Genomic DNA, 26,442 nt, shown 5'->3' on the forward strand with positions numbered 1-26,442 from the left:
TTTTCTTTTTTGGGGGGGGCCACACCCAGTGATGCTTAGGAGTTACTCCTGGCTATGCACTCAGAAATTGCTCCTGGTTTAGGGGACCATATGGGATGCTGGGGAATCAAACCACGGTCCATCCTAGGTTAGCACATGCAAGGTAAATGCCCTACCGCTTGTGCCACCACTCCAGCCCCAAATGCTTCTTTGGAAAGTTTTTTTTTTGGTTTGCTTTTTGGTTTTTGGGGTTTTTTTGGGGGGGGGACCACACACGGTGACGCTCAGGGGTTACTACTGAATATACACTCAGAAATTGCTCATGGCTTGGGGGACCATGTGGGACACTGGGGGATCAAACCGTGGTCTGTCAGAGGTTACCGCGTACAAGGCAGATGCCCTACCACCTGTGCCACCGCTCCTGCTCCTTATTAATTTTTTTCAATGAAACATTCTCCATAAAACCTACCCTACCCATTTTTTAATTTTTAAGTTGTGTGTGTGATTTGGGGCCACACCCACCAGTGCTCAGGGGTTACACTTGGCTCTGCACTCAAGAACCACTCTTAGCAAGCTCGGGGGACCATATAAGATGCTGGGGTTTGAACCTGGTTTAATCATGTGCAAGGCAAATGCTCTACCCACTGTACTATTGCTCTGGCTCCCCTATCCATCTCTTAAGATTCATAATCACCCTGGGGCCAGAGTTACAGCACAGCAGGTATAGTGTTTGTTTTGCACACAATATACCTGAATTCAATCCCAAAAATTTCATATGGTCCTCCAAGCCAGCCAGGAGTAATTTATTTATTTATTTATTTTGGTTTTTGGGTCACATCGGCAGCATTTAAGGGTTACTCCTGGCTCTACACTCAGAAATCACTCCTGGCAGGCTTGGGGGACCATATGGGATGCCAAGATTTGAACCACCATCCTTCTGCATGCAAGGCAAATGCCTTACCTCCATGCTATCTCTCCGGCCCAGGAGTAATTCTTGAGTGCAGAGCCAGGAATGATCCCTGAGCAATGCCAGGTGTAACCCAAAAAAATAAAAACAACAATAAAAAAAAAAGATTCACAATTGTCCTTTACTGTTTTATTTTTTTTTTTTTTTGGTTTTGGCCACACCCTGTGACGCTCAGGGGTTACTCCTGGCTATGCACTCAGAAGTTGCTCCTGGCTTCTTGGGGGACCATATGGGACGCCGGGGGATCGAACCGCGGTCCGTCCTAGGCTAGCGCAGGCAAGGCAGGCACCTTACCTCCAGCGCCACCGCCCGGCCCCGACTGTTTTATTTTTAATGGAATGTATTACTTTTTAAACTACAGTAGGAAGCTTGTTGCTTTCTAAAGAAGCCTGTATCAGAGGCTGGAGCAATAGAAAGGCGGGTAGGGCACTTGCCTTGTCCACAGCCGAACCAGGTTCAATTCCCAGCATCTCATATGGTCCCCTGAGCCTGCCAAGAAAAATTTCTGAGCATGTAGCCAGGAGTAATCCTTGAGCACTGTCAGGTGTGGCTCTTAAGAACAAAAAATAAGAAGCCTGTATCTTTCTTAAACATGTATCTCTCTTCCTTTACATTTCTATTTCTCTAAATTTCTTTCAGTGAAACTAGTTTTGCCTCACTAAAAAGTGAAAAAAAAAAAAAAGAAAAATTAACTGCTAAGGGAAATTATTAACATCATTTACTGCCTCCTGTAAGACAGCATACAGGGGCAGAGATTTCTGGCAGTGTGAATCCCAAAGGCCAAGCAAAAAATGCTATTAATTTTATTTATTTGGTGTACCCGGAAGTGCTCAGGGGTTACTCCTGCCTCTGTGCTCAAGGGTCATTCCTGGAGGAACTCAGGGACTTTATGAAATGCCAGAGATAGAACCCAGGTCAGCTGCATGCAAAACAAATGCCCTACCCATTGTGCTTTCACTATGGCCCCACAAATGCTATTTATTCAATGAATTAATTTTTTTTCATTTAAAAAGCTTGCAAATAGAGTGAAAGAGTACTATAGTAGAGTTGGTAGGTTGCTTGCCATGCTTGTGGCCAAGCTGGGTTTGATCCCTAATACCCCATAGAACCATATGAGCCCTGCTAGGAGTAATCCCTAAATGTAGAGCCAGAATAAATCTTAAGCACAATCAAATGTAAACCAAACCCCCGCTCCCACAAAAAAAAATAGTGTAATGAACCTCAGCAGTAGTGTTTTCCTTGCATGTGTATGGCCCTGGGTTTGATCCCCAGTTTGTCTCTGTCTCTCTCTCTCTGTCTCTCTCTCCTCTCTCTCTCTCTCTCTCTCTCTCTCTCTCTCTCTCTCTCTCTCTCTCTCTCACACACACACACACACACACACACACACACACACACACACACACACACACACACAATTTAAGGGGCTGGATTGATAGGAAAGCAGGAAGGGCATTTGCCTTGCATGCAGCTAACTCAAGTCCAATCTCTGGCACTCAGGTCCAATCCCTGGCACAAGGAGTAATTTCTGAGTGCAGAATCATGAGTTAGCCCAGAGCAATTCTGGGTGTGGTCCCAAACCCAAAACAAACCACAATAAAAATATTTAATTTGAAATTAAGATAAAGAGGAGCCAGAGAGATAGCACAGTCATAGAGCATTTGCCTTGTATGCAGCTGGCCCAGTATGGATGGTGGTTCGAATCCTGGCATCCCATATGGTCCCCTGAACATGCCAGGAGCAATTTCTGAGTCCAGAGCCAGGAGTAACCCCTGAACACAGCCAAGTGTGACCCAAAAACCAAAAAAAAAAAAAAATTAAGATAAAGTACCTGACATTTAAGTATCAAAATCACTTAAACCATATGCCTAACTATAAATTCTGAGTCATTATATTATAACCTCTTCATATTTTTTGTTTTATTTTTAGATCATACCCTACAGTATTCAGGGATCACTTCTGGCTCTGTGCTCATGGATCACTCATGGAAGAGCTTGAGGGACCATATGAACATGTTGGGGATTGCTGTATAGAAGGCAAGTACTCAACACTACTGTGCTATCTCTCCAGCCCACCCCTTTCTTTCTTTTCTTTTCTTTCTTTTCTTTCTTTCTTTCTCTTTCTTTCTTTCTTTCTTTCTCTTTCTTTTCTTTCTTTCTTTTCTTTCTTTTCTTTCTTTTCTTTCTTTCTTTTCCTTTCCTTTCTTTCTTTCCTCTTCTTTTCCTTTCTCTTTCTTTCTTTCTTTCTTTCTTTCTTTCTTCTTTCTTTCTTTCTTTCTTTCCTTTTCTTTCTTTCTTTCTTTCTTTCTTTCTTTCCTTTCTTTCCTTTCATTCTTTCTTTCCTTCTTTCTTTCTTTCTTTCCTTTTGTTTTTGGGCCCACCACCCAGCGGTGGCTCAGGGGTTACTCCCTGCTGTCTGCTCAGAAATAGCTCCTGGCAGGCACGGGGGACCATATGGGACACCGGGATTTGAACCAACCACCTTTGGTCCTGGATCGGTTGCTTGCAAGGCAAACGCCACTGTGCTATCTCTCCGGGCCCCCCCTTTCTTTCTTAAACAGGAAGTTTTTCTTCACTTTCTTACCTGTATTCAAATCTATGCCAACAGCTTGTTTGGATTCTGAATGTTCTGTCTGAACTTTTACTAGTGTTTCCTGCAGGTCAAAACCAGAATTCTGAGCAAGAACCTATACAATAAAAAGAATAATGACTTTATGTATGGAATACCTTCACATATATAACTATATATATACATATATATATATATTTGAACATTAAATACAAAAAATAAATAGCCTTATTAAAGCATACCCATAAATAAGCAATCATCTCATTTTGAAGAATTCCATTCTTGGTTTAAAGAAAATTATTTTGAGTATCTAATAGTTTTGTATTTACTTAAAAACATTCTCCCTATTACAATTCCATTATCCCATTATATTATATTCCATTATATTATATATATTCCATTATATTAATTACTCTTCTTGCAAAAGAAAACCAACATGGAAGAAAAGAGAACAGTTCTGGGGTTTTTTTGGGTTTGGGGTGCGTTGGGGCCACATTGGTGATGCTCAGGGGTTACTCCTGGCTATGCACTCAGAAATCACTCCTGGCTTGGGAGAAAATATGGGGCGCCAAGGGATTGAACCGCGATGGTTCCTAGGCTAGAGCGGGCATGGCAGACACCTTACTGCTAGGTGCCACATCTCTGGCCCCAGAACAGTTCTGTTTTGTTAGCTCCTTGGCCACCTGCTTTTCAGTTTAACAGTGAAAAGGAGGCCTATCTTATCTGTGATAACATCTCAGTCTTGTCAATCTGAGAAGAGCCAATGGTCCATTGGTCTATGGTGATAGGGATAAAAATACCTGCATTCTAAATCTGATTATTTCTGAACCAATAGCTGATGAGTGAAAGGTACCACTAAATGTTTAACAGAATTACTGACATGTATCATCAACAGGATCATTACTATTGCTCCTTTATAGAGCAAGATAAAGGAAGCTGAATCATAAAGATTACACAAACCAGGAATATTTTGAAAGCAAGTAACAGAGCATTGTTAGCATTGTTATTCTTTAATTCATAGCATTTGAAACAATTTATCTGTGGTTCACAATCAAGTTAAGGCAAAAAAAAAAAAAGGAAATAGCTGTTCTCTGTTCTGATAATAAAAGGGGAAAATATGGTTTGTCTGTTCCCTAGGAATTACAATGCCAGTGATAAATGTAAGCAAGTACTTGGGAGTGCTAAATAGCTGGTTGTTTTCACTTTGCACAATTTAAAGTGATATATATCCTTTAATTGACTATTCACTAATTAGCAATATTATAGAATTTCTAGGATTTGGCTTTATGCCTCTAAATTTGTATACAGCTGCTTACCTGAACAAGACAGCCAAGAAGATGCCATCAAAGCAATCTCCAAAACCCAAACCCGGTAAGGGCCCCACCCAATAAGGTGGTGCTGATCCCTGCCATGTGATTGGGTACAGGAGAACCATTAAAAGACTGATGCCTTGTTCCCTGTCAGCTTTCCTGCACAAGACAGCCAAGAAGACGCCATCGAACACAATATCCAGGGCCCAAACCCAATAAGGGCCCAACGTAGTAAGGTGGAACCAGAGACGTGTTCCACAGCCTAACCCATGAACCCCCGCACAGCACATAGTAAAAAACCACTATACAACTGTTGCAATGGGGAAAAAATGTAGGACAACACCCACGCATTGAGAATGAAGATGACATGAAAAAGTACCAACTACCTTAATTAGCCTCTCAGATATGGAGTTTAGCGTATTAAGATGCAGGATGTTCATAAGCACTCTTATTGTGTATATGGTATCTCTCCCTCTACCTATAAACCCTCATTCCTCCCACACCATTGTTCCTTTCCTCAACTATCACTATCTTTTCATAGACTAGGAGGTTATTTTGCAGTGTCATACCTGTTAGTTACTCATATTCCAAATACAAGTGAACTGTTTGATAATTTTCTTTCCAATTCTCATTTCACTTTGCATGAAGACTTCATTTTATCAAACAAGTCTACATCAAATCAATTGTTCTGTGACCATTGATATAACTGTACCCTTAGGGATAATGAGTAAAGCATCAGCAAAAGCCTGGACTCCAAGACGAGCTCCTTCCTTTCACAGTGTGCTTATATGAAACAAGAGCATCGGCTATTGCCACTTCAACTGCACCAGCTCCTGGAACCACACAACCTGTTAGTGAAAACAAAGAAGAGTCATACAAGCATATGAGTCACACAGGAAAATAAAATAAAATAAAAGCAACCAGCTAATTTTTTCCTGCCTAAGCAAAAAAGATGTACTTAACTAAATACAGAAGTAGAACATCGCTGCCGAGCTCAGTGATTTGGTTCAAACAGCATATGAAGGCATACTGAATTTATATACCATTAAATAATTAAGCAAGGTACAGATAACTGGCCACAGTTTATTTCATCACTTATCCTCTTGCAAATAAGAGGAGACATTTCTTCTACTTTCCTCTTATCCTTTTATGACTGCATTTATAAGAGAGAGTTATTTATAATTTATAATAGTGGGTACTATTTGTAACATCTGATTTAAAAATTTTTAGGCCATAACAAAAGCATGATTTTTAGTTCAGAATACTTCTACCTAAATAAAAAATTTTATGTAGTATTATTATTCTAAGAAAAAAGTCTAGTTAAATACATTGATTTTCACATCAGGACAGAACTTCTATACTTCGATAATCACAATTTATATGGTTATATAAAGCTTATGACTCTTCTTTAAACAATCAAACTTGCTTTGGAGCCAATGAACTTCAAAAAATTACTTTTTTATTAATATCTTTACTTAAACACCTTGATTACAAATATGATTGTACTTGGGTTTCAGTCATGTAAAGAACACCCCCCCTTCCCACCACCAATGTCCCAAAATCTCCCTCCTCCCCACCCCACCCCCACCTGTACTCTAGACAGGCTTTCCACTTCCCACATTCATTTACATTGTTATGATAGTGAAGTTGTAATCATAACCATAGTACAGTGCATAGGGCACTAGCCTTTCCTAGAGACAACCTAAACTCAATCCCCAGCATCCCATTTGGTCTCCCAAGTCCTTCCAGGAGTGATCTCTAAGAGCAGAGCCAGAAGTAAGTCTTGAGTACTGCTGAATGTGATACCTCCCCCCCCAAAATAAATCTACTTATTTTGGACCAGAGTGATATTAAAGTAGGTAAGGTATTCACCTTACACACCTGATCTGGGTTTGATTCCCAATACCTTATATGGTTCGTTGAATTCACCAGAAGTAATAGGTTCTGAGAGAAGAGCCAGGAGTAAGCCCTAAGCACCACTGGCAGTGGCCCAAGAATGAAAATAAAACCATAGAAAGATAGAACCAGGGGGCTAACAGGAAGCTAGAAAGATGGTACAGCAGGTAGGCACTTGTCTTGCAATGGTCAACAGCATGTTTGATCCCCGTGACCCCACGAAGGTCCTCCAAGCACTACTACATGTGATCCCTGATCAGAGATCCAGGAATAAACCCTAGGCACAGTTGGGTATGCCTCAAAAACAAACTAAAAGGAAGGAGGGGGCCAGCAACATAACTGATCACACTGGCAAAGACAAAGTCCTACAGTGAGGTTGAATGTGGAAATTGGTGAAGGGAAATGGATACTGGTGAAGGGATGGGTCTTGGAACATTGGTATAACTGAAACTCAACTATTTAACAACTTTTTTATTCTGTGTCTCATATTTAATTTAAAAAGACAAATCCTAGACTGCCGATCTGCTAATAACATAGATGACAGACATCAGGAGATCTTGTTTTACTCTCACAGCCTCTAGGTCTTACTGCTGTCCACTTGGGGTCCCACCCAGAAGAGTCAATAATGGCCTCGAGTGATTTCTTTTACTCTTTATGTTTTCAAGGTCACCCACATTGTAGTATGTACCGAAAATTCATTCTTTAATTGTAGTATGCACACATACAAACTTTCCTTTGTATGCAATCACTTTGTTCATTCTCGGAGTAGTTCCAGGGTATTTTTGCATTATATTCATTGTTTAGCAATTACAAATAATGTGTGGTACATACCTTTTCAATTATCTTGTGTATGTAACTAAGAATAGATGTATTGAATCATATAGTAATTTTATATTTAAATTTTTCTTTTATTGAATTGGGGATATAGTACAGTGGGTAGTGCAATTTTCCTGCATGTGGGCTCACCCAGATTCAAATCCCTAGAACTCCCCAGGGTCTCCCAAGCCTGCCAGGGTAATTTCCCTTTATTTCCCTTTTGCTTTCCTTGTATTTACTTTTTACTTTTTCTTTCAAGTCAATATTTTTAAATTAGTTGCTTTATTTAAGCACTGTGGTTACAAAATTGTTCATTGTCAGGTTTCAGCTATACAGGAGTTATTTCTAAGCATAGAGTCAGGAGTAACCCCTGAGCACCACCAGATGTGGCCAAAAATTTTTTTTTCTATTTCTTGGAACTAGACCAATAGTACGTGAATAGGATGCTTGCCTCGCAAATTGCTGATGCAAGTTCAATTTCCAGCATCCCATATAATGCCCTGAGCACTTCAAGGAGTAATTCTTAAATGCAGATCCAGGTTACTCCTAAACAACCAAAAACAAAAAAAATAAAATAAATTTTTCTTTGGTTTTTAGGGGCTGAAATGGTGGCACAGTGGGTAGGGCGTTGTTTGCTTTGCATGCGACTGACCTAGGACGGACTGTGGTTCGATCTCCCAGCATTCTATATGGTTCCCCAAGGCAGGAGCAATTTCTGAGCACATAGCCAGGATAACCCCTGAGCATCACTGAGTGTGGCCCAAAAAACAAAAAAAAAAACTTTTTTTTCTTTATGTTTGGTTTGTTTAGGTTTCAGGGCCACAACCCATGGTGTTCAGGGGCTACTTCTGGCTCTGTGCTCAAAGATTAACCCTGGTATTGCTCAGGGATCCAGATCCAGATGTCATGCATACAATGCTTGTTCTTCAACTACTGAGCTATCTTTCCAGAACTACATTTAATTTTTTGAGAAGATGCTTATTTTTCAAAAGTTTCCACCAGCACTAGATGAGTATAACAATTTCTCTACATCTTTGCTAACATTTATTTATGTCCAATTTATTTATTATAGCCATCTTAACAGTTGTGAAATGCTTGTGGTTTTGAATTTCACTTCCCTAATGATTAAAGATACTGAGCATCTTCTCTTGTGCTTATAGTTCTATTTTAGACATGTTTTTTACAAGGACTTAGCTACCCTAACTCCTTTTAGGATTCATACATTATAAATAATAACTACTTGCATTTCTTAAAATTACACTATGCCTGAAGTAATGGGATGAGTTAAAGCTGTAAAAGCTTTTCCAGGTTTTCAAAAGTAAATTTCTAAAAAAAAAAATAGCACTATATCAATTAATTTTTTTCTTCATAAGCAGAAGTTAATTAAAATGGCAGCAATATTCAGCTGGAAAAATTGCTAAAAGGGCTATAGTAGGCCTTATATTCATAAGTACCCAAGTTCAATCCCCACCCAGTACCACATAACATACCCCTAACACTGCTGGGTGTAGTCCTGATGAAGCTAAGTAAACAGATAAGGGCAGTGTACTATCAAGAATATTCTACAAGAGGGGGGGTTCGAAGAACTGGGTAGTGTACTCTTTGTATGCAGGAGGCCGTGGCTTGGCCCCTAGCACAGAATAATCCTTCAGTATTGCCAAGAACAACCTCGGGTACTGAGTCAGAAGTGGCCTCGCAACATCACTGAGTGTGACCCCCAAACCATTAAAAGAAATTGTATAAACGATGTTGCTTAGTGGTAGAATACCTGCCTTGCAGGTAGAAAGCTGTGGTAAAAATCAAACCCCCATGTCAAGTTACAATCCCAGTAGCACTGCTACTTGTGATTGATGCTCAGCTCCACAACCAAGCACAACCATGAAATATGTACCACAACTAAAGTGTATAAAGACTACAACCAAATTGTACAGTTTTAAGCACCACAACCAAGTATGGGAAATCCACACCAGTCATCACAGCAGTTGCAGCAACAACAATGGAAAACACATGGTGGGAGCATTACTTTAAATATATATAATATATATGTATATATAATATATACATATATATTATATATATATATATATATATGGAGCTGGAGTGGTGGTGCAAGCGGTAAGGCCTTGCCCACGCTAGCCTAGGACGAACCACAGTTCAATCCCCCAGAGTCCCATATGGTCTCCCAAGTCAGGAGCGATTTCTGAGCACATAGCCAGGAGTAACCCCTTAGCATCATCAGGTGTGGCCCCAAAAAATAAAAAATTATATATATGTACATGTAATACAATGTATATATATACCATGACAGATTGATGTTTTAAAAACATAAAAGGGGGACTTGAGCCAGAGAGACAGTACAGCAGGTAAAGCACTTGCTTTGAAAAGCTGACCTGGTTTTGATCCTTAGCAACCCTATAGTCCCTGAAACCCTACGAGGAGCGATCCCTGAGTACAAAGCCAGGAATAAGTCTTTAGCAAGTCAGGTGTGACCCAAAACTCAAAACAATAATAAAATAATTTTAAAATATAGAAGGCTCATTTCCTCATCTAAACAGCCTAGGGGATGAAGCAATAGTACAGTGAATAGATCACTTGCCTTGCACATGGATGACTTGGGTTTAATCCCAGCATCCTATATTGTCTCCCAATGAATTGGAGGAAGGGAGGGAGAGAGGGAGGAAGAGAGGAAGAGAAAGAAGCCTACCATCTTCAATGGCATTTTTGATTGAACGGAGGCCATCCCGGATAGTATCCTTGATTTGGGTGAGAGTATGTTTATTTGGTCCTTTAATCAGTAAGGTGACAGATCTAGGGTTAACACAATCCTCAATAAATGTGAACTTTTCTTCACCCTAAGGGATAATAAAAGAAAGTATTCTTTTATTTTTTTTAATTTTATTTATTTTTATATATATTTTATTTAAACACCTTGATTATATACATGATTGTGTTTGGGTTTCAGTCATGTAAAGAACACCACCCATCACCAGCGCAACATTCCCATCACCAATGTCCCAAATCTTCCTCCTCCCCACCCAACCCCCGCCTGTACTCTAGACAGGCTTTCTATTTCCCTCATACATTCTCATTGTTAGGATAGTTCACAATGTAGTTATTTCTCTAAGAATGTATTCTTTGAATATGTTCTTAAATCAAGACATTGTTTTACAGCCCCTGCCCCACAGAGACTTTTATTTCTGAGCTGCTCAGTTGACTCAAGAAACTCCGGAGACTCAGTTGGCCTCAGAAGTGATTCTGTGACACCACCCTCGACAGCCTCAAGCTTCCTATGAATCTCTGGATCCTTGGCCAAGAGGAAGGCAGTTCCCTGGACACAGACAAGAAACGTGGAGGATAAAAAGGGACATTTGACCATTGCCATGTATGCACTGGTTCCTGTCAGCTGGACTTTGTGGAGCTGACCATGGCTGTTGCCCAATGCTTTCCTTAATAACTAAAGTGGATAAAAGCCTTTAGGAACTTCAAAAAAAAAAAAGACATTGTTTTAATATTAGAATCCAATCTTCAGGGCCCGGAGAGATAGCACAGCGGTGTTTGCCTTGCAAGCAGCCGATCCAGGACCAAAGGTGGTTGGTTCAAATCCCGGTGTCCCATATGTCCCCTGTGCCTGCCAGGAGCTATTTCTGAGCAGACAGCCAGGAGTAACCCCTGAGCACCGCAGGGTGTGGCCCAAAAACCAAAAAAAAAAAAAAAAAAAAAAGAATCCAATCTTCATTTGGATTTTTGTTATGAAACATAAGTAAACATGTTAAAAAGCTAAATTATTTGGGCTAGAGTGGTGATGCAGAGGTAGGGTGTTTGCCTTGCACGTGGCTGACCTAGGATAGACTGTGGTTCAATTCTATGCCCCATATGGTTCCCCAAGCCAGGAGCAATTTCTGAGCACATAGCCAGGACTAACCCCTGAGAGTCACCAGGTGTGGCCCAAAAAACAAACAAACAAAAGAAACTGTTATTTGAACTCTTTAACATTTAGGTAAACTGTAAAACTTATGGATTATTTATTTATTATTATTTAGCTTATGGATTATTTAGACATCAAAATGTAACATCCAAGGTGTTGATCCAGCCTTGTGTCTGCTCAGCCACTGCCATCTTGTCTATGTGACGAGAGAGGACAGCAGCCATGCCACTTCCTGCCACCACCATAGTTTAAAGGAAACAGTTTGAAGGAAACAGATCTGAAACAAGGCCTACTCCAATTGCCTCTCAGCACGGTGACTGCCAGATCTCCTAACACCACATTTAGCTTTGTCTGCCAACCTGTCTGATATGTCAGGACTCATGCCAGGCAGGACCAGATGAATGAAACATTAGAAAGTTCCGTACTTAAAGAATGGGTACAGCCTTATGATGAGGTGGAGGAAAACAGCACCTCAAATACTCCAAATACAGACATGTACTTCACAGAGGATGAGGATAAGGATGAGGATTCCATAGAGGACATGACATCAATTGACAAGAGCAATTGCGGGGAGAATTCAGAATAGTACTTCACAGAAAATGAGGATTCCATAGAGGAACTGATCCTTATAGAGAAGCACAATTGCAGAGAGGATGCATCAAATTCATCATGCATACCAAGGCATCTTCACAGACGAAAAATTGCCTGGGGAAGTGATGATTAGGGAAGTACCAACTCCTCTATGAAATTAGCATGGATATGTGTGGTAACTGGAGGGTCTTATCAATCTCTGTATTTGTCAAAAACAACTGTAAATTTGGTATTGTCTAAGTGAGGTTTTCATCATAGAAGTGACTGTTTAATATGGTTTTGTCATGCCGTGACATAAGGCACCTCCATTTAAGTGGAATTCAGCAAGCTCACTAGATGTTTCCCCGGATTTTCCTGGAGCAGAGAGCTGATAATTCCCCAAGAAATATTCATCCAGCAGACCCGTTTATGGAAATTATCCCTCTATGCGTATTGCTGGCAATATTTCTGAATTAATGCCATGGTACTGACATTACATTTCTTTCATATTACCTGGCATATTGCTCCTTGTAAAATCACAGGCCGAAATATGGCCTCAGTCGAACTATTTTGCTCAGAGAAATTCCAGCACCAAAGATTACAAAGGAAAGTTCTCCCTCTGGCCAACAATTTACACCTTAAAGGCTAGTCAGCCAGCTAACTTGCAATACCTGTCTTTCTGATTTCAGCTTCTAATAGTAAACAGTTTCTACCTTCACTGCTAGCTGCCATCCGGGCCCAACCCCCAAATGAAGAGAGTTCTTCATCTTTTGTTATAAGATCCTCCTTTCTAATCCAGCTACACCCCCCCCCTTCTCTTTATTATCCTACTTCCTCCTTCCTAGCTCAGGACTTTTTAGAAAGATCCTTCTCACCTGAACTGCCTATTTTGATATGTATATTTTAGCAAGACCTGCTGTTAATATTTTTGTTTTTCTATGACTTCCACCTTTTGTCAATGCAGAAATTCCTTTCATGCCTAAGACGAGTTTTGCCCTGTATATATATCCAACATGAAAGATTAAATTTTGTCACACATTTGTCAGACATGTTGTCCCCACATGTTCATGTGATCTGATTTTCTTCAATATTATTCTGCCCGGCCGCTTCGTGTTTCTCCCACTTTCCTCTTGTGAAGGACAGTTTCCCTATTAGGGTTGCTGAGATGCAAGATGACTACATGCCTACAGCATGGTTTGAAGACTTCTTCCAAAATTAAGAAAGTTTGGCCTTTGGTATAAAAGGGGTTAGAACTTCAGTGTCCAGGGACAAGAGTGTGTCATGGCTAAGAAAAGAGTGAGACTTGGGGACACAACTCCAACAAACAGCAAGGCCTTAAAAGGTGATATTTTATATATCCAGTGGCAATAAATCTGATTGATGAAGACCTGTGTGATCAGTTCAACTGCATGGAGTCTAAAAAACAAAAAATTCTGAGGAACTGGATCGAACCCCACCAGACCTCAAGAAGCTTGAGGACATCCGAACCTTCTATACCTTTTTTTTTTTTTTTTTTTTTGGTTTTTTTTTTTTTGTTTTTGGGCCACACCCGGCGTTGCTCAGGGGTTACTCCTGGCTGTCTGCTCAGAAATAGCTCCTGGAAGGCACGGGGGACCATATGGGACACCGGGATTTGAACCAACCACTTTAGGTCCTACATCAGCTGCTTGCAAGGCAAACACCGCTGTGCTATCTCTCCGTGCCCCCTGCTATACCTTCTAAGCCCGCCTTTGCCCATGTGTCCTGTCAGAGACTCTGTTTGGGTCCCCCAGCACCACCATGGCTACATGACTCCTAAGCCAGATGGCTGGATAACTAAGCCTATATTTTTTTTCTAAGCCTATATTTTTAAAATTCTTTCCAATGGACTCCCCTGCAGAAACTGTTTACCCTAAGTTGGAACTGGGATTCACTGTAGTCTTCCTTGCAGAATGTATCACACAGTCAAAGGAGCTGGTGAGTATAATGGCCCCAAATATCTCCCTCATTCCCAAAGCTTCCCTGCATTCATACTTCTTGTTTTGTATATAAACCCATAATTATAAACTGCTTTTCCTGTAAAAAAAATGTAACACCTAAACAAAAAGACAGCTTATTCTTTACATGTATTTATAGTTAAGGTAATTTGTTTATAATGGGATTGCCATTTATAGCCTTGGTGTACACAATTACCTTACCTCAATACCACAAAAGTGAGGCTGGAAAGGTGGTGCTAGAAATAAGGTGTCTGCCTTGCAAGCCCTAGCATAGGATGATCGTGGTTCGATCCCCCAGCATCCCATATGGTCCCCCAAGCCAGGGGTGATTTCTGAGCATATAGCCAGGAGTAACCCCTGAGCGTCAAACGGGTGTGGCCCAAAAAAACAAACCAAAGAAACCCCACAAAAGTATCCAAGACACCCCACCCATAGCTCCTGTATCACACCCATTCCCATTTATCATTCTTTATAGCCACTGCCCACAGAAATACTCACTAATGCACACTCATATACAAGACCAGCATGTCCCAAGTAATCTACACTGAGATCCTCAAGGCAATTCACAGCCACTCCACCACAAGCAAGACAAAGTCTAGAAAGATATAAATGTCATAAGAACTTTGTTTATGGAATACATAAAGACTAATTTCTATAGGTGAAAGGATATGAAATACAGAAGATCACATGATTGCTGAGGGCTTCTAGTTGTTGTTATTGTCATGGGCTCCAAAGTAGTGCTCAGAAGGCATTGAGGTCACTCCTCACAATTCTTGGTCAATCAGGCTGGTAGTTCAATACAGTGGCCCGAGAATATGGAATTACTTAGGCCCTGTAGTGCCAGAGACCATCACAGACACCCTAGTAGTGATCAAAGTTCATCAGGGCCACAGCTGGCAATACTTAGGGAGGGCTGTGTGCTAGCAAGGAATGAACTGGGCTCTGGTGCATATAAGACATGCACCCTAAATCCCTATAACTATCCCTGCTTCCCCTATCCCCTGCCCTAAAATCTATTTTATGAAAATGAAAAGTTTCCTGTTCTTTACAAAATTCTGCAGTAGTTCATTTTTTGGACAGTTTCATTTGCTACTAAAATGAAAATTAATTTGTTCATTTGTATTTTGCTGAATATTTACATAAAAGTTAGAAGGAATACACATGGTCTATTTTGAATTTAATCTGTTGAAAAGCTTTGGGTATATTATAGACTTCAGGCTTACCTTTCCATATTTCTTCTTTTTGCTCTGCGAAGAGCTACTATGCCATGCCTTGCAAGAACATCTAAGGAAAATGGATCAATTCCCTATAATTAAATGAGTATAAAAGTTACAAGTATGTTTTAAGTCAGTTATCTCACACATTTTGTTTTAGCATTGCTTTACACACATAAGAACTAGTAAAAATTAGGGACCAAAGATATAATTAAGTAGTAGAGAGCTTATATTAACTAGGTGAGACCCTAGATTTGATCCCTGACACACACCCCAAATTTGCTAAGATAGTTTAGAGATCCAATATAGGAATTGATGAGTTGCTCAGTTGGAACCCTGGCACCGCATGGTCCCCCAAGCACCACTGAAAGTGACCCAAGCAGAAAACCAATAGTAACCCTTCTGCATAGCCCCTCAAAATATTACTAAGAACTCAAAAGGTTTAGCATTGTATCTCTAGTTATCATACTAGAAACACTGAGAATTTTTTAATATATTAATCCATTTGGCTAAAGAAATAGTAGGATGCTTGCCTTGCATGAAGCTGACCTAAGTTTTAACCCTATTGCCCCATATGGTCCCCTGAGCTCTGCCAAGAATAATCCCTGAGCACAGAGCCAGGAGTAAGCCCTGAGTACTGCCAGGTGTGAACCAAAAAGAGACCAAAAATCATATTAATCCATTTAAAATAGTCATAAACTAAATTTATTTTAACATAAGAAATTTTCTCAAATGAAAATGCATTATACTTTTCCAAACATACATACATATAGATTGAAAAAAGAAAAAGTAGGGCCTGGAGAGATAGCACAGCGGCATTTGCCTTGCAAGCAGCCGATCCAGGACCAAAGGTGGTTGGTTCGAATCCCGGTGTCCCATATGGTCCCCCGTGCCTGCCAGGAGCTATTTCTGAGCAGACAGCCAGGAGTAACCCCTGAGCATCGCTGGGTATGGCCCAAAAACCAAAAAAAAAAAAAAAAAAAGAAAGAAAGAAAAAGAAAAAGTAGTGTTCCCTACTCCAGGCTCAATGCTCGTGATGACTCCTGGAAGTTCTTGGGAAAGCATGTGGTGCCCAGGATCAAATCTAGGCCTCCCATATTCAAAGTCTCTCCAGCTGTTTGATCTATACATTGGCCCACTTTAAAATACACTTTAAATATATAAAAAAATAAAAAACACTTTAACTATAAATAAAAATATTTGAAGTCTTCTGTTCTCTGCATTCAATTTGATATAACATGTGTTTTTTATTATAATATATGAAAATAATCTGGGGGCCGTAGCAGTCGCACAGCAGTAGGGCATTTGCCTTGCACATGCCTTGCACGTTGAAACAGGACCTCGGTTTGATTCCTGGCATCCCTTATGGACCCCTTATGGTCCTCCCTCAAGCCAAGAGTGATTTTTGGTGGGAGCGCATAGCCAGGGGTAATCCCTGAGTGTCACCAGGGTGTGGCCCAAAAAACCAAAACAAAATAAAAAAAAACATATATATATATACAGTATTTTCGGCGTATAAGATGACTTTTGAACAAAAAAAGTTCAACCAAAAATCGGGGGGTCGTCTTATACGCCCATGTATATCCCAAAAAATGTTTCAATATGCCACCAAACGAAAATTGACTGAATATTGCCACATAAACAAATTTTCCAACTCGATCCTACACCAATCACTGCAAGGCTGCTTGGACCGCCTCTCTAACCAACCAACCCAAGCAGGCTTTTTATGCATGCAAAATTAGACAATGTTCTGGACCCCGAATTACACTGTAAAAAGGGCTGCTCAGATTGGCCAGAATCAAAGATGAAGTCTATTACAGTATAAGCTTTGAACCTTTGCTTGTTGTGATTGACTCACTGTGGTACAAACAGTTGCAGCACAGGAAGGTTCTGTCTGATACACTGAATACAGGCCTAAACCTATGTTTCAACTGCAAAATTAGGGGGTCGTCTTATACGCCAGAAAATACGGTAGCTTCATACATATATTTAAGAAAAGGATAATATTTTAATAACATTTTCCAGATAAATGTAAATATATTTATCAAAACTCATCAAAGTGGTAGTTTCTGAAAAACCAGTTTCAGGGGTCAACTGAGATAGAATAGTAGGAAAGTGCTTGCATTACATGCAGCCAACCCAGATTTTATCCCCAGCACCGCAACTGGTTCCCCCTGAAAACTACCAGGATTGATCCCCTGAGCACAAAGCCAGAAAAAAGCCTAGGAGCACAGCCAGATGTGACCCAAAACTCAAAAATCAATAAATATATACAATTTTGTCTTAAAAAGCTACTCAAAAACAGTTTCAATATAAAATACAAAACCATATCAATGAACTTTTCTTATATTAAAATCATGAAAGCTATAGCTTACACTTTGTTTTTCTGTTTTATTATTTTTTCAGTACTGGAAATCAAATTCAGATGTACACTACCACTGAGCCACATCCCTGGCCCTATCTTGTGCTTTTAATGAATTGCTTATCATTAAATGATTTAGTTACAACATGGATCTTGTACCATTTAGAAAGTAACAGTTCACTAACAGGCAGAGCTTCCAATGTTGAAAATATTTTAAGACTATATGTATATAGAAACTGGGGTCCGGGCGGTGGTGCTAAAAGGTAAGGTGCCTGCCCTTGCCTGCGCTAGCCTTGGACGGACCGCGGTTTCGATCCCCCGGTGTCCCATATGGTCCCCCAAGCCAGGAGCCAACTTCATGAGCGCATAGCCAGGAGTAACCCCTTGAGCGTTACCGGGTGTGGCCCAAAAAACCAAAAAAAAAAAAAAAAAGGACTATATGATATAGAAACTATCACATGCTAATGTCCATTAATTACTGTTCTTTTGTTTTTCTTTCTTTTTGTTTTTGTTTTTGTTTTTGGTTCACACCCAGCAGTGCTCAGGAGTTACTCCTGGCTCTATGCTCATAAATTGCCGCTGGCAGGCTCAAGAGACCATATGGGATGCCAGGATTAGAACCACGGTCCTTTCTGCGTGCAAGGCGAACACCTTACCGCTGTGCTATCTCTTCAGTCCCTACCTTCCTTCCTTCCTTCCTTTCCTTCCTTCCTTCCTTCCTTCTTCCTTCTTCCTTCCTTCCTTCTTTCTTTCTTTTTCTCTCTCTCTCTCTTTCTCTTTCCTTTCTTTCTTTCTTTTTATTCAATTCTAGAGATCAAATGCAGGGCCTCACATAGGGAAGCAACTTTTCATACAAAAATTTGAAAGTGGGCCCAGGAAGGTGGCGCTAGAGGTAAGGTGTCTGCCTTGCAAGCGCTAGAGTAGGATGACCGCTGTTCGATCCCGATCCCCGGTGTCCATATGGTCCCCCAAGCCAGGGGCCGATTTCTGAGTACATAGCCAGGAGGTAAACACCTGGGCGTCAAACGGGTATGGCCCAAAAACCAAAAACAAAAAGAAAAAAAATTTGAAAGTGAGGCCCTGAGAAATGGCACAGCTGTAGGGCATTTGCCTGGCACGTGGCCCACACCAGGGACGAACCTGGGTTCAATTACCGGCATCCCCATATTATCTCCCCAAGCCTGCCAGGAGCGATTTTCCTGAATGCAGAGCCAGGAGTAACCCTGAGCACTGCCAGGTGTGGCCCCAAAAACAAAAAAAAAGGAAAAAGAAAAAATAAAAATAAATTGAAATTAAATGTTATCAAGAGCAACAAATACCTATCAATTGTTTTCTTGAAGTGACACAGACTGTTGTGATTATTTTTGAAGAAGAATCTACTATCCTTCTATCCACTATTAGTGGCTATCAAATATCCACTAATCCCAGTTTGTTTGTCATTCCCTTCAAATAAAAACATTACAGGAAAAAGTGGCTTAGTTAGCTCACAACTAACTCAATTGTACAAGTACTTGCCTTTAAGATGACCAATATTTCCAAATGCAGCAAAAAGGTTCTTGTGCATTCTTCACATTTTCATCAACCAAGAATTGTAAGAAGGTGCATATTTAAGAATCAAAATGTAGGACCATGGGGCCAGAGAGATAGCACTAGCGGCGTTTGCCTTGCAAGCAACCAAACCAGCACCTAAGGTGGCTGGTTCGAATCCCGGCGTCCCATACGGGTCCCCCCATGCCTGCCAGGGGCTATTTCTGAGCAGATAGCCAGGAGTAACCCCTGAGCACTGCCAGGTGTGCCCTCCCCCCCAAAATGTAGGACAAGAGTGATAGTAAAGCAGGTAAGGCGCTTGTCTTACATGCTGCTGACTCAAGTTTGATCCCTGATAGCCCATCTGGTTCCCTAAACCTATAAGGAGTGCTCCTGAGTATCTTCAGATATGGTTCCCCAAACAAACCAAAAAATAATCAAAATGTAAAAAAAAATATATTTTATTCAAGATATTTTTTGTTTGGGTTTTTTTTGTGGGGGGGCCAACACTTGGTAAACACTCAGGGATTACTCCTGGTTTAGGGGACCATATGGGATGCTGGGGGGTCAAACCGCAGTCGTCCTAGATCAGCGCGTAGCAAGGCAAACACCCTACCGCTGTACCACTGCTCCAGCCCCTATCAAGATATTTTTAACGAGGGCCAGAGCAATAGTACAGCAGGTAGGGTACTTGCACTTGCACACAGGTTCGATCCCCAACACCCCATAAAGTCCCCTGAGAAGGCCTCAGGAAACTGTATCTAAGCATAAAGCCAGTAGTAAAAACCCTGAGCTCTGCTCAGGTGTGATCCAAAATAAAAGGGAAAAAAAAGAATACTTTTTTTTTTTTTTTTTTTTTTGGTTTTTGGGCCACACCCGTTTGATGCTCAGGGGTTACTCCTGGCCTATGTGCTCAGAAATCGCCCCTGAGCGTGGGGGGGACCATATGGGACGCCGGGGGATCGAACCGCGGTCCGTTCCTTGGTAGCGCTTACAAGGCAGACACCTTATCTCTAGCGCCACCTTCCCGGCCCCAGAAAAAAAAAAGATACTTTTAATGAAACTTCTTTTTGTTGCTGTTGTCTGTGCTGGTGATGCTAAAGATCAAATTCAGGTCTAACACATGAGAAGTGTGTGCTTTATCTTGAAGCTGCAATCACTAGACCCAAATTGCCTTTAAATTGTTGTTTGTTTATTTCTGCGGCCACACCCACTACTACTCAGAGGTTTACTCCTGATTCTTCACTCAGAAGTTTACTCCTTGGTGGTGCTCAGTGGACATTAAGAGGTGTGGGGTGAGCCGAGAGATAGCATGGAGGTAAGGCCGTTTGCCTTTCATGCAGAAGGTCTGTGTTCTGAGTCCCGGTATCCATAGGGTCCCCCGAGTGTGCCAGGAGCGATTTCTGAGCATAACCCATGAGTGCTGCCGCCGGGTTGACCCAAAACCCGAAGAAAGAAGAAGAAAAGAAAAAAAGAAAAGAAAAGAAAGAAGGAAGGAAGGAAGGAAGGAAGGAAGGAAGGAAGGAAGGAAGGAAGGAAGGAAGGAAGGGAGGAAGGGAGGAAGGGAGGAAGGGAGGAAGGGAGGAAGGGAGGAAGGGAGGAAGGGAGGAAGGGAGGAAGGGAGGAAGGGAGGGAGGGAGGGAGGGAGGGAGGGAGGAAGGGAGGGAGAGAGAGAGAGAGAGAGAAAGAGAGAAAAGAAAGAAAGAAAGAAAGAAAGAAAGAAAGAAAGAAAGAAGAAAGAAAAAGAAGGAAAAGAAAGAAAGAAAGAAAGAAAGAAAAAGAAAGAAGAAAAAGAAGAAAGAAAGAAAGAAAAGAAAGAAGAAGAAAGAAAGAAAGAAAGAAAGAAAGAAAGAAAGAAAGAAAGAAAGAAAGAAAGAAAAAGAAAGAGAGAAAGAAAGAAAGAAAGAAGAAAGAAAGAAAAAGAAAGAAGGAAAGAAAGAAAGAAAGAAAGAAAGAAAGAAAGAAAGAAAGAAAGAAAAAGAAAGAAGAAGAAAGAAAGAAAGAAAGAAAGAAAGAAAGAAAGAAAGAAAGAAAGAAAGAAAGAAAGAAAGAAAGAGAGAGAGAGAGAGAAAGAGAGAAAGAGAGAAAGAGAGAAAGAGAGAGAGATATGCTGGGGACTGAATCCAGATTGGCCATGTTCAAGGCAAGCACCCTACATGCCCCAAATTGCCTTTTTTTTTTTAAAGCTGCAGGTATTTGGGGGTATAGCACTAAAGAATATAAACACTACAAATATAGTTTAGTGCCGTTTCTCTGATTACTACCATGAGCAGTGATTTCACCTACATTTGCTTTTTCCTCATTATTGAAACACAATGTAAAAGTAACTATGAAAACATGCAGTATTAACCTCAAAGAATCTCCCTGAAATGGTTTTAGGAGGAGATCTTAAGTTTCTTAGGCCATGCTTTTACAAATGCAGAAGAACATTTAAAAGTTCATTATGGATTTAAAAATATACCACCAAGGAGATAGTTTAAGGGTAAGATACTTGCTTTGCATGTAGCCACCTCTAGTTTTCATCCCCTGATACTATATATGGTTCCCCATATCCACTACTAGGAGTAACCCCTGAACGTACAGAACCAAGAGTCAATCATAAGTATCACTGGTTTGTGCCCCCTCAAAAAAAACAAAAAAAAAAAAAAGAGAAAGAAAAAAAAATTAAGCAGTCCAAGTCTAGATTTTCTCTTACCTTCTGATTAATGATGACAAATCCTTTAATGGAAAGACCACAGACTTTTTCTTTCATGATTTACTATTTTCTGTACTCTCATCATCAATAAATTTCCTTTCCGCTTTTACCAATTTCTCTTTCTCTTGTGCAGTTTTATAAAAGAAACCAGAGCTCACCTTCTCTAAAAAATTAATTAAAAATAACTAATAAAGGGGATGTTGAGGGAAAAGAAATGAATAAAAAGAGTTTACACTAAACATTTAGGAGAGAAGGATTTTAAAATGCTTTTAGAAAAAATGTTTGACGGGGCCGGCGTGGTGGCGCTAGAGTTAAGGTGTCTGCCTTGCCAGCGCTAGTCTAGGACGGACCGCGGTTCGATCCCCCCAGTGGTCCATATGGTCCCCCAAACTGAAGCGACTTGTGAGCGCATAGCCAGGAGTAACCTCTGAGTATTACCGGTGTGGCCCAAAAACCCAAAAAAATAAAAAAGAAAAAGAAGAAGAAGTAGAAAAAAGTTTGACTGTGGATGTGATTTAGTAATAAAGTAATGCCCTCAAATGTGTGAGACCCTAGGGATAAATCCCTGGGCACTAAAATTTTGATAGAAAAAAAAAATTATGGAGGGTATGGGGGGAATAACTCAAAAAGTTATATATATAGAAAAAAAAAGACCAGAGATCTAACCCATGTAGTAGAATACAAGCCTAGAATGTGTAAAGTTCTGAAGCTAATCCCCACAGCATATGACCCTTGCCCCCATTCTTGTACTGCTGGCTAGGTGTGGCCTTTATAACAAAAGTTAGTGAAGGCTGGGTATATGGCTCAAGAACATGGAGTACATTCTTTGCATGACAGATCCCCTGGTCTGATCCCAACATGATAGAAATCCCAAGGATATTCCTCAGCACTATTGGGTGAGACACTCAAATCATCAAATTAAAAATAAGTAAAAATTAAAAAGCTGTAAGAAATAATTGGCACACTTACATCGTTTTTTCATATTCTAGTGATACATTGCAAGTAAGAATAAATGCTCTTCTTCTACTCGCTTCTTCATACTTGGATGACGGGCACCATGATCCAAAACTAATCCTCTGATCAACCTATTAAAGATACATAAAGTTGTGAGCTAGAGAGATAGTCCAGCAAGTAGACTGCTCACCTTACATGCAGTCTACCAGGGCTTGATCTTTAGCATCCCAAAATGTTTCCCTGAGTCCACCAGGATTCCTAAGTGTAGAGCCAGGGGTAACTCGTAGTACTACAGATAGTGGTCCAAAATTAAGTAAATAAATAACACATATAGTTGTTTCCTTTAAGTCTGTACTCAAGGGCCAGAGCACAGTGGGTAGGGCATTTGCCTTGCAAGCAGTGGACCGAGGACCAATGGTGCTTCGAATCCTGGCATCCCATATGGTCCCCCGGACCTGCCAGGAGCGATTTCTGAGCACAGAGCCCAGCAGTAACCCCCAGAAACTGCTCAGTGTGGCCCAAAAACATAGAGAGACAGACAGACAGACAGGACAGACAGACAGACAGACATATAAAAATACTCAAAAATTGAGTGCTGGGGTTAGAGAGATAGTACAATGGGCAAGGCATTATGCCCTGCATTGGCTGACCAGGGTTTGATCCTTGGCAACCCTTATAGCTCTTCTGAGCTCACTAGGAGTAGTTCCTGAGTACAGAGCCAAGAATAAACTCTTAAGCACCCTAGATGTAGCCCCAAAACAAAAATTTGCTGCATAATTTAGAATGAAACTCTAAAAGTGGCAACAGAGGGTGCAGAGATAGTACAGCATACAGAAATTAAAATTGGTTCAATTCCAGATACAACATAAGTCTTCTGAGCATTGCCAGGTGCATCTCTGAAGAATGCTGAAAGCCTCTGAATACCACCAAGGTGGCCTCCATAGTCCAAGTACCACAAGACCTAGAGAGCGTCACATCCTCAGGCCCCTGCATTGATCCTTCCAGTCCAGATGCTGACAATCACTGGTGGGGGATTCCCCAGGCATCCTGTGCACCATTTGCAAGACTCAAAACATATAATTTTTGGCCACACCTAGTAGTACTCGGGGCTTATTCCTGACTCTACATTCAGAGATCACTTTTGGTAGTCCTTGGCAACCATATAGGAGAAAATTACCACTGTCCAAACAAAGTGGAAACAGAGATAAACAAGTGGGACCATACATTAAACTAAGAAGCTTCTGTACCTCAAAGAAAATAGTAATTAGAACAAAAGGCCACCCACAAAATGGGAGAAACTAATCACCCAATACCCATCAGACAAGGAAGCCTAAATATCGAAAATAAAACAAGGTACTGACAGAACTTAACAAGAAAAAAATCTAACCCATCAAAAAAAATGGGGAAAAGAAATGAAACAGATACTTCCTCACGACAGAAATACAGATGGCTAAAAGGCACATGAAAAAAAGCTCACATCATTGATCTTAGGGAGATACAAATCAAAACAATAATGAGGTATCATCTCACACCACCGAGACTTTGCACACATCACAAAAAAAAAAAAAAAAAAACAAGAACAATCAGTGCTTGGCAGGGATGTGGGGAGAAAGAAGGCTCTCATTCACTGCTGGTGGAAATGCTCTCTAGTCCAGCCTTTATGGAAAACAATATTGATATTCCTTAAAAAACTGAGCTCCCGGAGGGGCCGGGCGGTGGCGCTGGAGGTAAGGTGCCTGCCTTGCCTGCGCTTAGCCTAGGACGGACCGCGGTTCGATCCCCCGGCGTCCCCATAATGGTCCCCCCAAGAAGCCAGGAGCAACTTCTGAGCGCATAGCCAGGAGTAACCCCTGAGCGTCACAGGGTGGTGTGGCCCAAAAACCAAAAAAAAAAAAAAAAAAAAAACTGAGCTCCATATGATTCCAGCAATACCACTCCTAGGGATATACACTAGGAACAAAAATAAACAATACAAAATACATGCTGCAATGCCTGGATTCATTGCAGCATTATATTAGCCAGAATCTAGAACAACCCAGAAGCCCATCAACAGATGCGTGGCTAAAGAAATTGTGGTACATATATTACAATGGTATACCTATGCAGCTGGTTAGAAAAAATAAAGTCATAAAATTTTTCTATACATGGATGGACATGGAAATTATTATGCTGAGTAAAATCTAGTCAGATGAGAGAGGACACACACAGAATAGTTTCATTCATCTGTAGGATTTAAGTAAGACAGTATGGTAATAATACTCAGAGACCAATAGAGATGAGAGCCGGAAGGACCAGCCCCACAAGATGAAGTTTACACAAAGAGTGATGAGTACAGTTAGAGAAATAACTACACTAACAACTATCATGACCAATGGTAGTGAGAGAAATAGAAATTCCTGTCTCTAAGAGAGAGAAGGGGTGGAGGAGAAGGAAGATAGGGGGCATTGGTGGCGGGAAGGTTGCAACCGGTGAAGGGGGATAAAAAATACTACATGTTTTCCTAAAATTAATGGTCAGTTATCAGTTCAAATATTTTTCCTCCAGGGCCAGGAAAATACTAGAAGGGTTAGGGCAACCAACTCCAGTTCTATTTCCAGCATCACATAAAGTCTCCTGAGACTCACTAGTAGTGCAGAATCATGAGAAAGCTTTGAGGTGTGACCCCTAAACCAAAGAAAACAAACAAAAATTATTTTCTCAAATGTCATAGCTGATTTGATCTTATTTATTTATTTATTTATTTGGTTTTTGGGCCATACCTGGCATTGCCTCAGGGGTTACTCCTGGCTGTCTGCTCAGAAATAGCTCCTGGCAGGCACGGGGGACCTATATGGGACACCGGGATTCGAACCACACCACCTCTGGTCCCTAGATCGGCTGCTTGCAAGGCAAACGCCGCTGTGTTATCTCTCCGGGCCCCGCTGTGTTATCTCTCCGGGCCCAGATTTTGATCTTCTTGAAAATACTTTTGTGGCACTACTTTCTTTTGGCACTCCTCCTTTTACATCAGCCACTCCTCCCTCTCCTTTCTAAGCATTCTTCAACAACTTTTTTTTCTTTGTTTTAAATAATATTTTTTATTTAAGCACCATGATTACAAACATGTTTGTCAGTCCTGGTTTTCATTTATAAAGAACATCTCACTTCACCAGTGCCACCATTCCCACCACCAATGCCCCCCCATCTTCCTCCTCCCCTGTCACCCTACCTGTAATTGAGACAGATTTTCTACTTCTCTCTCATTCTCTACCATTGTCACAAAAGTTGCTGGTGTAGTTATTTCTCTAACTGCACTAAAAAAAATGCCCTCCTCAACTTCTTAACATTGGTTTATCTCCTTGGGTGAAGGACCGTATGTATGAGATATAAAGAAACAAATCAAAAAATATATGAATATAAACCCTTAGACTCCGAGCAGCATTACTGAGGTTACAGGGAATTGGGGAAAGATGGGGTAGACTAAATGTGACACAAGGACAGTGGTGGAAATAATGAGAAAATAAAATATAAAACAATAGAAATTGGATAAGTTCCTATTCCTATGGGAACTATATTCCTAGCCGCAAATATAAATCATTTGTGCACAAAAGTACCTTCATCTTAGGTATGAAATGACTTCTACAAATATTTTTCAAACATCAATAAACAGCAAAATATAGAAACAAAAAATCGGTAAGAATCAGTGG

At 40.7% G+C, this 26,442-nt stretch overlaps 1 protein-coding gene across 1 annotated transcript in view; it reads right to left on the reverse strand.

The window, feature by feature from the left end:
- The window catches only part of CCT6B (chaperonin containing TCP1 subunit 6B), an 84,656-nt gene that overhangs the window by 47,449 nt on the left and 10,765 nt on the right, over nt 1-26,442 (reverse strand). Inside the window, 11 exon segments of the mRNA XM_049790027.1 lie at nt 3,527-3,629; nt 5,529-5,585; nt 5,587-5,669; nt 10,238-10,385; nt 14,503-14,599; nt 15,228-15,310; nt 21,803-21,859; nt 21,861-21,881; nt 21,883-21,963; nt 22,768-22,818; nt 22,821-22,887. Of these exon segments, the coding sequence (XP_049645984.1) occupies nt 3,527-3,629; nt 5,529-5,585; nt 5,587-5,669; nt 10,238-10,385; nt 14,503-14,599; nt 15,228-15,310; nt 21,803-21,859; nt 21,861-21,881; nt 21,883-21,963; nt 22,768-22,818; nt 22,821-22,887 (848 nt within the window).

The sequence above is a fragment of the Suncus etruscus genome, chromosome 1, assembly GCF_024139225.1.
Source record: "Suncus etruscus isolate mSunEtr1 chromosome 1, mSunEtr1.pri.cur, whole genome shotgun sequence".
In the NCBI taxonomy this organism is placed as follows: domain Eukaryota; kingdom Metazoa; phylum Chordata; class Mammalia; order Eulipotyphla; family Soricidae; genus Suncus; species Suncus etruscus.